The sequence below is a fragment of the Oryzias melastigma genome, linkage group LG7, assembly GCF_002922805.2.
Source record: "Oryzias melastigma strain HK-1 linkage group LG7, ASM292280v2, whole genome shotgun sequence".
Classification (NCBI taxonomy): Eukaryota; Metazoa; Chordata; class Actinopteri; order Beloniformes; family Adrianichthyidae; genus Oryzias; species Oryzias melastigma.
Window position 1 is genome coordinate 24,979,617 of NC_050518.1, and position 10,116 is coordinate 24,989,732.

The 10,116-nt window shown below is 42.0% G+C and overlaps 2 protein-coding genes across 4 annotated transcripts; one reads left to right on the forward strand and one right to left on the reverse strand.

Moving 5' to 3' along the window:
• Positions 1-1,386: 1,386 nt before the first annotated feature.
• abt1 (activator of basal transcription 1) lies at positions 1,387-6,087 on the reverse strand. Of its 3 annotated transcripts, none has more exons than XM_024292623.2 (6): positions 5,878-6,087; positions 4,083-4,193; positions 2,856-3,085; positions 2,469-2,644; positions 1,795-1,980; positions 1,387-1,719 (listed from the first exon to the last, which is right to left on the reverse strand). In XM_024292623.2, the coding sequence occupies exons 1-6, from the start codon at positions 5,973-5,975 to the stop codon at positions 1,537-1,539; spliced, it is 984 nt and encodes a 327-aa protein (XP_024148391.1). In that variant the 5' UTR covers positions 5,976-6,087; the 3' UTR covers positions 1,387-1,536. The 3 variants fall into 3 exon arrangements, with proteins under 3 accessions (XP_024148391.1, XP_024148392.1, XP_024148393.1); XM_024292624.2 differs by lacking the exon at positions 5,878-6,087 and adding an exon at positions 4,748-4,933; XM_024292625.2 differs by lacking the exon at positions 5,878-6,087 and adding an exon at positions 4,650-4,933.
• On the forward strand, positions 6,078-10,109 carry rad51c (RAD51 paralog C). The gene is made up of 4 exons (XM_024292121.1): positions 6,078-6,083; positions 7,574-7,767; positions 8,870-9,086; positions 9,163-10,109. The coding sequence occupies exons 1-4, from the start codon at positions 6,078-6,080 to the stop codon at positions 9,637-9,639; spliced, it is 894 nt and encodes a 297-aa protein (XP_024147889.1). The 3' UTR covers positions 9,640-10,109.
• The last annotated feature ends 7 nt before the right edge of the window (positions 10,110-10,116 follow it).

Consider the following 10,116-nt stretch of genomic DNA (forward strand, 5'->3'; position numbering starts at 1 on the left):
TCTTCCTTGTACCTCAGCAGTGCTGTCAGTGTGTTTAGAATCTAGAAGTATTCATTATCACCACGTCGGCCAGATTGAGTACGCCACATTTCATGTACTTAATGCAATTCCATAAAAAAAGTTTGAAAAAGTTAGATCTCCGGGTATAATGAGACACAATTTTGTGAATGTATTTCTGGTTTTACCCAAAATAGTTCATTAAGAAGCCTGGTGGTTTTAACTCGTGTGCTATCCTGGACATGTTTACATTAAAAGTGGGGTCATCTGGACCCTACAGGACAGCACCCTGAAGGTTTTTTTCTAAGTATTTTTAATCTTGTCTGGTGTCCGTGGCAGACATAAGATCCTGTCCACATTTGTTATGGGAGAGATCACACATCAATGCAATGGTAGGGTCATTTTGACCCTATAAGAGAGCACAAGGGTTAAAGTACTTTTAAATTATTTAAAAAAATTATTTTGTTAAAACCGACTTTTCAACAAGGGGCTTAGTAAACAATGTCAGAGCTTGTATTTAATTTATTTTTGTATCTCATTTATGTTTTATATTTCTGTATTTTGTTAAAAAAATGTAAAGAGTTTAATGCTGTTATCCCAATACAAATGTTGTACTGATGGTGCTGGTCGAATGCCAAATAAAATGTATCATTTACATATTTAGTGTTGTTTTTACTGTTTCTCAAATCGTTCTCATTAATGGCTTTGGTGAGACATTCAAGAGAAATGAAAGAGACATGAAACAGACAATAATGAGATCTCTTCTAGAGCTAATCCTTCTCAGATGTGTCTCATCAGCGTCTCACCCTTTTCTCTTTAATCCTTTAAAATAGCTGAGACAGTTTAGATCAGAGTGAGACTATTATGAGATCTCTTTTGTTTCTCCCACTTCTTAAGTCTTGCTCAAAAAGCTTATCTCAATTTAAGCTCATTTGTCTTGGTGATGTCTTTGCTCATCTTTCCTTAACTCTTGCTCCTAAAGGTCCCTTAGGAGTAAGAGTTAAGACACAAATGATCACAGAATGATACAAAGATGAGACGCTCAAACTGATCTCAATCTTATCTCAGGAGACGAGCTTGAGCCACATTTAAGCAACAGAGTTTTCCTTATCTCAATACAATGTTACAAAATAAAGTATTTCTGATGAAAACTATTAATTTTGCCATTCTTGTTTCCATAATTAATGTAGAACTGCTAAATTCCACGAAGCACACATTTTTTTCCTTAAAATATGGCCACATATTAATTTGCGATTAGTCGCAAGTTAACTCTGGACAATGCGATTAATTGCGATTAAAAATTTTAATCGCCTGACAGCTCTACATAAAACACAAAAAGGCAACAGCAAAAACGTGTGTCCAAACAAAATGTTTAAAATGAACCAGTACTGTAAATATACATATGGATTTTTATTAACAGCATCAAACAGTTCAATCGATTCAGAAGCAGTCCAGACTGGTAAAAAGAACTGGAGATGGGGGTGGGGTCTAGGTTTGATTTGTATTTGGTTTCTATGGAAACCGAGCTGACCCACGACCTCACTGTGACTGGTTGGAGCTGAATATCTTGCACAACAGCGACACGTTTGATTGGCTCTTCTGCTGAATGAGCTGCGCTTTTTCCTGGTTCTTCTGGGTAATGGAGTCCTTCTGCTTCTTCTTCTTCTTCTGGATCTCCTCCTCCGTCTGATGTTGTGTGAACTCCCACAGCTTAGTGTCCACCTGACAAGAAAAACACTTTGAAGAAGACTGCTTCCATCTGAGCTGAACACACACCTTCATGGTGAATCCCTGAACCTGTTCTGCTTGGCTCCGCCTCTTCCGCCCCTTGTCATCCATGCGGGCACTCTTCTCCACGTTGTTCAGGTAGAAGTTGGTCTCCCTCTTCGCCTGAGAGACTTCTGTCCTCAGTCGCTGCTGTAACACCGTCTGCTCATAGGCCAGCCGCTCGCTCAGGTGAGTCCACTGAAACCTGTGCAGGTACTGCAGACACATGGAGGGGGCGGGGTGTTACCTCGACCACATGCTTGATTGATTGATTATCACAAAAACTAAGTGAAAGGAGGACAGGAGTCGAACGCTGCACACCTGGGCCAGCCAGAATGTAACGTGAACCATCTTCTGATGCTACTTCCAGCAGGATAAGACTCCAGAGTCATCTCAGACTGGTTTCTAGAACAATGAGTCCTCTGGACTCTAGTGACCTCCACAGTTACCAGAACCCAACAGAACCTTTATGATGTGGTAGAACGGCATCATGGATGTTCAGCTGACAAATCTGCAGCAACTATGGGATGCTGTCATGTTAATTTGGACCAAACTCTCTGAGGAATGTTTTTTGTTGAATCTCTGTCATCAAGGATGAAGGCGGTTCTGAATGCAATAGGGGTCCAACCCGGTAGTAGCAAGTGGACCTAATAAAGGGGTCGTTGAGTACTGATGACTGGAAGAATTTGGATGAGAGATCTTACCTTGATGCACCACAGGTCTGAGGAGAACCGCTGGCGTTTTCTGGTTCCCATGGGCGTGTTGTGGAGAGACGCCGCCACCCTTTTAGCCACTCGTTTGTCCCTGAACTCCACCCAGCCTTCGGTGAAGTCGCACCGCCGCAGCCCAGACTTCTTCTTCCTCTTCCTGACTTGGTGGTCTGTGGAAGCAAAAAGAAACGAAGATCACAGGCATACCTTCCTTCATACTCATGTCAGTGGAGTTCAGGTTCTCTTGGGCAAAGAAGAACTTTCATGACACGTATCTCGACTTTTCTGATCCAAAAAAGTCGATTTCAAGGAGTTTTATTCAAGTTGGGGCTTTGATTCCAGCTTATACTTGAACAAGTGTGTCCATGTATGTGTTTATACCTTCAGGCTGCAGGAAGACCCGTCCGATCTCTCCGTACACCGACAGCATGTTCCTCAGGTGTTTGGGGCGGAGCCTTGGAGGAATGTGACCCAGGTAAACTATACCTGGGACGCACTTCCTGCCCTGACAGGAAGTTGTGGTTTTCTTTTGTTCTGAAGGCTGATCGTCTCCGGATGCTTCGTCCTCATCCAGAGCCGAGCTCTTTCCCTCCTCTTCCGCCATCATCTCACTACACAGAAACAAACTCGGGTCAGAAACTCGCCTGTGAGGAGCCTCCAGAGAACGTGGTCTTCATTTACTCCAGAGACAACGTACCACAGATTCTAAGCAACTCTGGCCTAAAATTGTGCTCAACCTCCCCATAGGATTCCCTTAGTAGGTTAGGGATGCAGGTGTGCATGATCAGAAATGAATGATCATGCACAAATCACTCCTACATCACCCATGCTGACGTAAACCACTTTTTTTTTAGATAATTTGATCTTTTACTGTACAAAATGTCATGAATTGAAATGAAAATACATCAAATTTTTTTTTTTTTAAATCTAGGTTAAAAACATTTTAATCAATTACAGATAGGGCTGCCATAAATTATTATTTTAATAGTCGACTAATCACAGATTATTTTTTCAGATTAGTCGACTAATTGGGTCATACGCCAAGCTGATGTAAAGCACACATCTTAGCCCTCATTGGCTTTTAACTAACTAAAAACTAGATTTATAGCATTACCTGTGATAATACTAGAGTGAATGATGTGAGATGAATTTGGCCTCTGAAGATCCTAGAGCTGACAGGTGAAATCGCTGAAGCTGATAGTCATCTTAAATATTAGTTAAATGCCAAATTAGCCTAAAAAAGGGGAAAAAGCCTATTTAGCCAAAACGGCTGGCATGCAGCTGAAATATTAGCTAAACTCCAAATTAGCCTAAACAATCTTAATAAATGCCAAAACAGTTCAAACATCTAGCAGAATGCCATTAGAACTTTTAACTTTACTACACTCTGACTCCATATAATATAAAGTAGCGACTAATCGACTCTTAAATTAGTCGTCGACTATTTTAATACTCAATTAGTCGACTGATCGTGGCCGCCATAATTACAGGTCAGGACTAATTAATAGCTCTAAAAACTGAATCTCATGGCATCACTCGTTTTAATGTTCTTTCTAAAATAACAGATCAAAGGATAAACTATTTTCTGACAGTGAAAGCATCTTTTACCTCCGTGTCTCTGACTCTGCAGCGCTGACGCAGGGCTGATCTGCTGCTGCTGCCATGCTCTCATGGATCCGTTCTGCTTTCTGCACAACCAGGACGGAGTTCCTGGAGCTTCTGCAGAAACAGACACAACCTTTAGTGGTCCCCATGAACCAGCTTCAGATCAGATCTGTGACTGGAGTCTGCTGGTTCTGTAGGTATCGTGTTATTGAACAACAAATGAGGAGAATCTGCATCCCTGGGGTCGACACCGGTGCATTCGGAATCACTTTAGAGCATTTTGAAAAGATATTTGTCCTCTTTCTTGTTCACATTTTTTGGGTAGGAGCCCTGGGAGAAAGAACTGGGTTATTGTGTAGCCCGGTATACCTTCTATTGTTTTAATTACACTGTCATTTTACAAAACCAAAAAACGTGGGCGTGGTTAGCATTTACATGGCCACACTGTCTCCAGCAATATTTTGGTTTCCCCAGCAGTTTGGTAACAATCTGTAGTAAAATGTAACCTAGAAACAGTCTTGTTTGGTAATTGTCTGTAAGATTCTCTAAATATTGTAATCAGACTCTTACCTTTAAGTGAAATGCATAGTTTAACAATGCAATTCTTGTTGTAGCTGATGAAATCTAAACAAATGGATTCAGGTTTTTAAAGAAAAAAACATCTGTACCTGACAAAACATCCAGGTGAGGTGGCTTAGACGCTGACCCCGCCCCCAGCAGACCTTTCTGTTTGTTTTATAAAAGATTTAGCTCCGAAAAAGACGCCTAAAAGCACTAAAAACAACTCTTGTGATTGATCCTCGTGCCCACTTTGTCACCGCTGAGTGACGGAGGTCTACGTCATCACTAGGAGACCAAGCGTACTTTCAAAATAAAAGGTCTGCGATTGAAAAAAAAAAACATATTTATTGACGTAGTTTTTTCCTTGTACATAGCTGTCTGCTGCTTTTATATTTTAGTTACCTTCTCATTATTTTTGTAAACATATGTTTTGTGACTTTGAATATGTCGATGAGGAGGAAAAAGAGAATGTGTTTAGCTAATTATTTTAATTTTAAAAATAAATTCATACGTTTGTTTGAATACTGGTAAGTAGTAGAAAAATGAACAAAAACACAGTTTAGATACAGAAAAAATAGACGAGTTCAATGGGAAAAACAAAGACGTTTTTAATAACATTTGAGATGGATTCCTATAAATTCCAGTGGTTGGAACTCTTAAGTCTAAAATTGGAATAACTTGGGAGTAAAGTTTGAAATAATTGATAAAACAATTTAAATTTATATTTTGTTTTTTAAATAAAGTATAGAGTATTTTGGATGATTACCACAGTGTTATAAGTAAATAATTTATTCAAAACATTAAACGAAGATATTATTCAGTCATGACTGGAATACATTCTTTAACTCTTAGCTACAAATAAACATATTTTGGACAGAAAAAAAGTAGGTAACTCGTCGTGTGCATCAGATTAAAGAAACTTTTAAAATATTTCTTATTCCAAACGGGGTGCATATGATGGAGAAACCTCTTGTCGTCTGGTTATAGCGGCGTGAGTCTGCTAATTGTCATAACGTCATACTTATGTGCCATAATACTATTTTTCCCCCCAATATTTACAAATGAAGCACATTTCACCACCCACACCGGAAACTTAACCCGGAACTTGATTCGGGCGAAAGGCATTGTGGGAGCTCTGTAGTTCAGCTGTTCAGCTCTATCTCGGCGGGGAGTTTGAAACTTCAGCGGAGGTTCTGAAGTTTGGTCTGGTTCTGTTCGAGTCTGGTTTCAGCCTCACCGATGATCCAATAGCTCTGTCCCGCTACGGTTCGAATCGGTACCGCCCAGGGGTGCACGGATTGGACCGGACCGAGGAAGGTGAGGATGACAGGGCATCGGTTCTGACCCATTAAAGCGTCATTGGGAATGTAGCGGGTCCCCGGAATCTGACAGATTTTCTTCTTTCTTGGAGTCCATCCGTCGTGATTTGGTAGCGAGATGACTGTATTTGAACAGAGCATTTGTAACAACTTTATTGACAAATATTGCACTTACAGTCGACAATATTTTTCCCAGGAAAATGAACAAGAAAGCCATAATAACTGCAAAACAGTTAGTGAAAGATAGTTTGTTAGTGCTGGATTCAATACCATTTATATACAGATATATGTTATTTCTTTCTTTTAAAACACAAACAACATAAAACAGTTTTTTGTTAGCATATTTACACATAAGGATGAAATATTTAGCCATAACTACAAGTAACTTAACTATGAACATTTTCTCTGCATTGAATCTCCCTTGTACAAAATAACCAAAAACAAAATGTTTGTAGAATAATTTACAATCTTTCCATAATTTGATTGTTGAACAGAGCATTTATAGTCGCTCTCCATCATCTTTTATTCTATTTTCAAAAGATGATCTTTTAATTATGATCATATCATTGTTTTTTTAAGCTTCTGTTGTTTTTTAGGACGTTCCTGCATGAGTTCAGTAGAAATTCACCTTTGAGTTATGGGCAGATTTGTTGACATGCTCTAGCTTACAGACCCTCACACCGCTAACCAATCATTAGCGGTGAGTGATATTATTTCTATCCAGCTGTTCTGTTCTGATCCAGATTCCACCTCAAATGAAAATGTATTTGTCTGCCAGTGGATGTATTAGAATGGAGCTGAGCAGGAAGTTGTGTATTTTCTACATCAGAAATAAACTGTTTTTCAAAACATTTTTTTGCCTGCTCTTGATTTCCCACAGTTTGATTAAAAAAGATGGAGAAATGATGAAAACTTTACATGACCAACTCCAATGAAAGTCTTTTCATTGACTACATGTTCTTGTAGCATTTTTCTGAAGACGTATATCCAAAGAAAATAAATATTAAAATTTAATTTCTGAGTATTTCTTTAAAATTGTTGCAAATCAGGAGAAGATGAAAAATGCTGATGGAAATTGCATTCTGATGCATCCACTTACAGACGAGACGATCCGTGAACGTCTTTGTTTTCCTCGTCTGAGCTGGAGTCTGGATCTAAAGTGTACGGCGGGATAACTTCAATATTGTTCAGTATTTTGGTTGCACTGCTGATGTTAGGTTGGAGTATGAGGAGCTGTATGTGAACAGAGGAGATTGTAAACGGATGGAAGACGGGAAATGGGGAAGGCTTACTCCGTCCAGGCCAACAATACTCCCCTAATTCAGAGGTGAATTTTTAATGAACTCCTGCTGCTCTGCAGAAACTATGCCCCAGAAAATGATTTTTTTGGGGGTAAATTTTGGCTCAAAACAGCATAATCATAATGAAAGGACCACTAAGAACAGCTTTAACAATGATCAAACGACGATCAGAGTTTGACTTATTCCCCCTTTATCTTCAAAGACAGAAAGCTTGAGACATTTTGCCTGTTTTGCATGCACACACAGGAGAGCAGCACAGTCTGTCTGAACTGGAAACGCGTCTGTTGTTGCAGAGGCGGTTTCTGAACAGTAGGTGGAGCTGGAGACTGCAAACAACCATGGAGGAGGTGAAGCTGTCACGGCTCTGGAGCTTCTCCAGAGGGAGAAAGAGTGTGGAAGCATCACCACCTTCTCCTCACAGCTGGACCGCGCCCTTAAAGGAGGACTTCCTGTTGGGAAGGTGACAGAAATCTGTGGAGCGCCAGGAGTCGGAAAAACACAGCTGTGGTGAGGAAAGCACGGGGAAAAAAAACAATGCACAGATTGATGTGTGGTCAACAACACAGGTACACACTGACATCACAGTTACATAAACAGGATAAATGCACTGGAGTGATGCAGCACCTAGAAGGGTGTGAGTGTGAACATCCACATAAAGCTCTGATGGTCCTGCAGGAAGACACGTTAACATCAACAGGTGCAGCCAGTCGAGCCACATAAGGTGTGAGCAGAGAGGTGAACGGTTACAGTTTGCTTCCTGTGTGTAATCAAGGTAAAGGTGTAATCTAGAGCTGCCACAAACGATTATTTTAGTAGTCGACTAATCAGGTTATGCACAAACTGGATGTAAAACAGACATCTTAACCATCATTAGCTTTAAATTAACTAAAATCTAGATATATTCACACTAGCATTACCTGCGATAGTGCTAGTATGAATGCTGTAAGCTAAATTTGGCCGCTGAGGATGCTAGTGACGACAGCTGAAATCGATAACAAAAACGCTGAAGCTGATAGCCAGATAAAATATTAGTTAAATGCCAAATTCCCAAGTTAGCAAAAGAGCTAGCATGTAACTGAAATATTAGCTTAAACCCCAAAATGGCGTAAAAATCAAAAAAGCCTAAAGTACCAAAAATAGCTAGCATGCAGCTAAACTATTAGCTAAACTCCAAATTAGCCTAAAAAACCCAGAAAAAGCTTAAATTAGCCAAAACAGTGAGCATGTAGCTTAAACATTAGCTAAACTCCAAAATAGCCTAAAAAAAACCTTAATTAATGTAAAAATAGTCCAAAAAGTTAGCATAATGCCGTTATAACTTTCAACTTTACTTCACTCTGACTCCATGTCTAATTAGTTGCCGACTATTTTATTGGTCAATTAGTCGACTAATGGTGGCAGCCCTAGTGTGTTCTGATCATTACTTGTGATGGACTCACAAAGGGTGTCTGCAGTGGCCCCTGTACCCATAACCTCTGGGTAAATCTCTGGGGTGGGCGGGTCTTTCTGTTGACAGGTTGCTGAGTGAGCAGTTTTTTTTAGGTGGCAGGGTCACCAGGTTGCTCTTGTGGTCTACTTGGTTGACCTTTTGGTTTGTCTGTACTCCCAGCCTGCAGCTGTCCGTGGACGTCCAGGTGCCTCTGAGCTTTGGGGGTCTGGAGGGTCAGGTGATCTTCATGGACACCGAGGGCAGCTTTGTTCTTCAGAGAGTTGGTGACGTTGCAGCTGCCGTTGTCAGACATTTCTCGCTTGTGGCTGAGGATGGCGAGCAGAAAGACGCCATGCAGACTTTCGATATGGAGTCCATTTTGTCCAACATCTTCTTGGTATGAACATGGATCACCTGTAGTGAGATCAGCAGATCATGAAGATGCTGACTCATGCTGTCACCTCCCTTCTCAGGTGCGTTGCCACGATTACGTGGAGCTGCTGGCTGAACTCCACCTGCTGCCAGACTTCCTGCGGGATCAGCCGAGAGTCCGCCTCCTCGTGATTGACAGCGTGGCCTTCCCCTTCCGGCAACAGCTTGATGACTTGTCGCTAAGGACACGCCTACTCCAAGGCCTCGCCCAGCAGCTCGTCTCCATAGCAACACGTCACAACATCGCTGTGGTAATCACCAATCAGATGACGACCCGGCTGCAGGACAGCCAATCACATCTGGTACCAGCCCTCGGGGAGATTTGGGGCCACGCCTCCACCACCAGGATCCTTCTGCAGTGGGAGGGGTCACGGCAAGTGGCGGCCATTGTTAAATCTCCCTGTTGCATGGACACGGCCGTTCAATACCACATCACCTCTGAGGGTTTTAGAGACGTGAACCAACCAGAAAACTCTGACCAACCAGAGATCCCTCTGACCGAGCGGAGATCCCTCTGACTGACTGGAGATCCCTCTGACCAACCAGTGATCCCTCTGGCTAACGGGAGATCCATCTGATCGACCGGAGATCCCTCTGATCGACCGGAGATCCCTCTGATCGACCGGAGATCCCTCTGACCGACCGGAGATCCCTCTGAGCGACCAGAGATCCCTCTGACCAACCAGTGATCCCTCTGGCTAACGGGAGATCCATCTGATCGACCGGAGATCCCTCTGACCGACTGGAGATCCCTCTGAGCGACCGGAGATCCCTCTGAGCGGCCGGAGATCCCTCTGACGAACCAGTGATCCCTCTGACCAACCAGTGATCCCTCTGGCTAACGGGAGATCTTTCTGAGCGACCAGAGATCCCTCTGACTGACCAGAGATCCCTCTGACCGAGCGGAGATCCCTCTGAGCGGCCGGAGATCCCTCTGACCAACCAGTGATCCCTCTGGCTAATGGAAGATCCTTTTGACTGACCGGAGATCCCTC

Excerpts from the sequence above, each read along its gene's own strand:
- rad51c (XM_024292121.1), top strand. Across the intron at positions 7,768-8,869 it reads GTCGGAAAAACACAGCTGTG|CCTGCAGCTGTCCGTGGACG; the intron begins GTGAGGAAAGCA and ends CTGTACTCCCAG. Across the intron at positions 9,087-9,162 it reads TTTTGTCCAACATCTTCTTG|GTGCGTTGCCACGATTACGT; the intron begins GTATGAACATGG and ends CTCCCTTCTCAG.
- abt1 (XM_024292623.2), bottom strand. The coding sequence starts at position 5,975 with ATGCCCTGTCATCCTCACCTTCCTCGGTCCGGTCCAATCCGTGCACCC. Across the intron at positions 4,194-5,877 it reads ACAGAGCTATTGGATCATCG|AAGCTCCAGGAACTCCGTCC; the intron begins GTGAGGCTGAAA and ends CTGTTTCTGCAG. Across the intron at positions 3,086-4,082 it reads GCAGAGTCAGAGACACGGAG|TGAGATGATGGCGGAAGAGG; the intron begins GTAAAAGATGCT and ends GTTTCTGTGTAG.